This window comes from Penaeus chinensis, chromosome 16, assembly GCF_019202785.1.
Source record: "Penaeus chinensis breed Huanghai No. 1 chromosome 16, ASM1920278v2, whole genome shotgun sequence".
Lineage (NCBI taxonomy): Eukaryota > Metazoa > Arthropoda > Malacostraca > Decapoda > Penaeidae > Penaeus > Penaeus chinensis.
The window spans coordinates 1,198,250-1,200,749 of NC_061834.1; the positions used below are offsets into that span (position 1 = coordinate 1,198,250).

The following is a 2,500-nucleotide window of genomic DNA, read 5'->3' on the forward strand; positions in this document are numbered from 1 at the left end:
TTCAACAACTTCACGACGTCATAAATTACAAACCTCACGGCACAACTGATTCTCCATCTCCTAAATCAACAGCGTGTACTTACATATCAAGCCACATCCGAGCCCTATGCAAATGGCATTCTAGGACAGTCCTGTTGCTCTGCAGTTGCAGCCGTATTATCGATTTTTTCTGCAACAAGTGGTGGGTGGTGGGAAGCCAACCCAAGTTTTAAATTAGCATATGTTTATATAGCTTATAACACACCATAAATTCAATATTAGTTCTACATTAGGCTCGTTTGTTCTGCAGGAATTTCCTTTGTGAAACTAATAATTCCTTAATTGAACAAACATGTAATTGTATTTACAATAGCAAGTTCCAAAAGCGATTTCAAGGTAATTCTGTCGTGTGTCTATTAAATGTCATCGAGGAATATAAATATTTCAACTATTATTGACATATTTTGACAACTCGTATATTCCAACACACACTAACATATTTCTATATCTATCTATCTATCTATCTATCTATCTATCTATCTATCTATCTATCTATCTATCTATATATATATATCAACACCAACGTACAATATATTACATGACTACACTTTCAGATACATAACATTCGACTCTCTTCGTTAGTGGTATTCGAGAACGCTAATTCGACCGTGTCCTTTGTCGAGTCACGTGAAATCTTCTCAAAGCTATTAAAAAAAACGGAATTTTCCTTATTATTGTTAATCGTTACGGGTAATCTGTCACTAACGTATTTTCGCGACAGAAGGGAAGACTCGAAGTTTCGCTGCATTAATGGCCTGCGATCAGCTGATCACAACGAAAGTTAGCAGCTCCTGGTCGAAGCGAGGAATTAGGGAAACAAACCCGCTTCTTTTCATAGGCCCCTTTACCCTTCGTTCCATAATTCCACTTAATAACACCGGGAATAAAGATCACCCCATCAACTTAAAGGACTCTCCCCACTCGCAACCCCATCTAACCCCACTTCTACACCTCCACGCCCTCACCCCCCCCCCCCGCTTCCTCCGCCCGCAGGACCTGAACCCGAACAAACGCTTCATGGTGACCAGCCTCTCCACCCACCCAGGCAGCGGCACTCTGGGCGGGCACTTCGGCGGGGAGTACCCAGCTGATTTCGTGGCACAGCGCAAGAGTCTGACGCAAATGCTGGAGATGGGGCTCTATGGAGTGCCATTAGTGGGGGTGCCTGTCTGCGGCAACACTAATGGGTCCAGCGGTGAGACCATAATGGATGTGTCTGTCTTCTGTGTTTTTTTTTTCTTTCTTTCTTTTCTTTTTCTTTTTCTTTTTTTAAGAGGGGTTCTGCATTATGTGTTTTGTTAGCTTTATATAACCAGTTGAGATTATGTATTACTAGTACTAATTTTCTAGATATATAATAGAAGGGTTAGTATTTTGGTATATACTGTTTGTTTTTATTAGTCCAGCTGTTAGGATTATATTTATCATAAGACGTTAGCATCCAAGTACATGAAAAATACATTAGGCTGTTTAATTGTTGAGTATAATGATCATATGCGCATAGTTTTATGTTTATACATCATTCGCCGAGAATAATGTATGAACATAACACACACACACACACACACACACACACACACACATACACACACACTCACACAATCACACACAATCACATACAATCACACACGCAATCACACACAATCACATACAATCACCTACGCAATCACACACAATTACATACAATCACACACGCAATCACACACAATCACATACAATCACACACACAATCACACACAAACACACACACACCAAATACCCACAGAAACACAGACAAACTCCCACATCATATTTTTTCTTTTCGTTTCTCAACAGAACTGAGAACAGAGTGGTGTCTCCGGAGTCACCAATCCGCTGCTTTCTGGCCGCTGATGATGAGTCACTACGAGGAGGGACAGACGCCTAGGAATCCACCCAACTTTGAGAGTGGCTTCAGCGGGCAGCTCGCGTGAGTTAGCGCTCGTGCAGTTCAGTATCGGATGCTGGAATCACCAAGGTCTATTTAGGAACTTAGAATCTAACTTAGATACTAATATATACTAATATAAAATAAACAAAACAAAACAAATCGAGAGACGGAGAAAAAAGAAACACGAAAGAGTAAATGCGGCACCAACAATTGACATCAGTTGCAACAACAGCAGTAATTACAACAGCCACAGTTATAACAAATGTTTATATACTTCAAATCCCCGTTCAATTGTCAATGAACAAAAACAACAACAACAATTGTAGCAATGAGTATGGACTTTAAGTTCCCATTCCCCTTTCAACAACAACAACATCCTTACCCTCCCCTTCCCTTTACAACAACAACCTTACCCTCCCCTCCCTCCACACCAACATCCTTACTCTCCCCTTCCCTTTACAACAACAACCTTACCCTCCCCTCCCTCCACACCAACATCCTTACCCTCCCCTTCCCTTTACAACAACAACCTTACCCTCCCCTCCCTCCACA

At 41.2% G+C, this 2,500-nt stretch overlaps 1 protein-coding gene across 2 annotated transcripts in view; it reads left to right on the forward strand.

Moving 5' to 3' along the window:
• The window catches only part of LOC125033514 (sucrase-isomaltase, intestinal-like), a 122,162-nt gene that overhangs the window by 44,431 nt on the left and 75,231 nt on the right, over positions 1 to 2,500 (forward strand). For both annotated transcript variants that reach the window (XM_047625075.1, XM_047625076.1), the window contains exons 7-8: positions 1,033 to 1,234; positions 1,855 to 1,987. In XM_047625075.1, the coding sequence (XP_047481031.1) occupies positions 1,033 to 1,234; positions 1,855 to 1,987 (335 nt within the window). The remainder of the gene's footprint in view (positions 1 to 1,032; positions 1,235 to 1,854; positions 1,988 to 2,500) is intronic.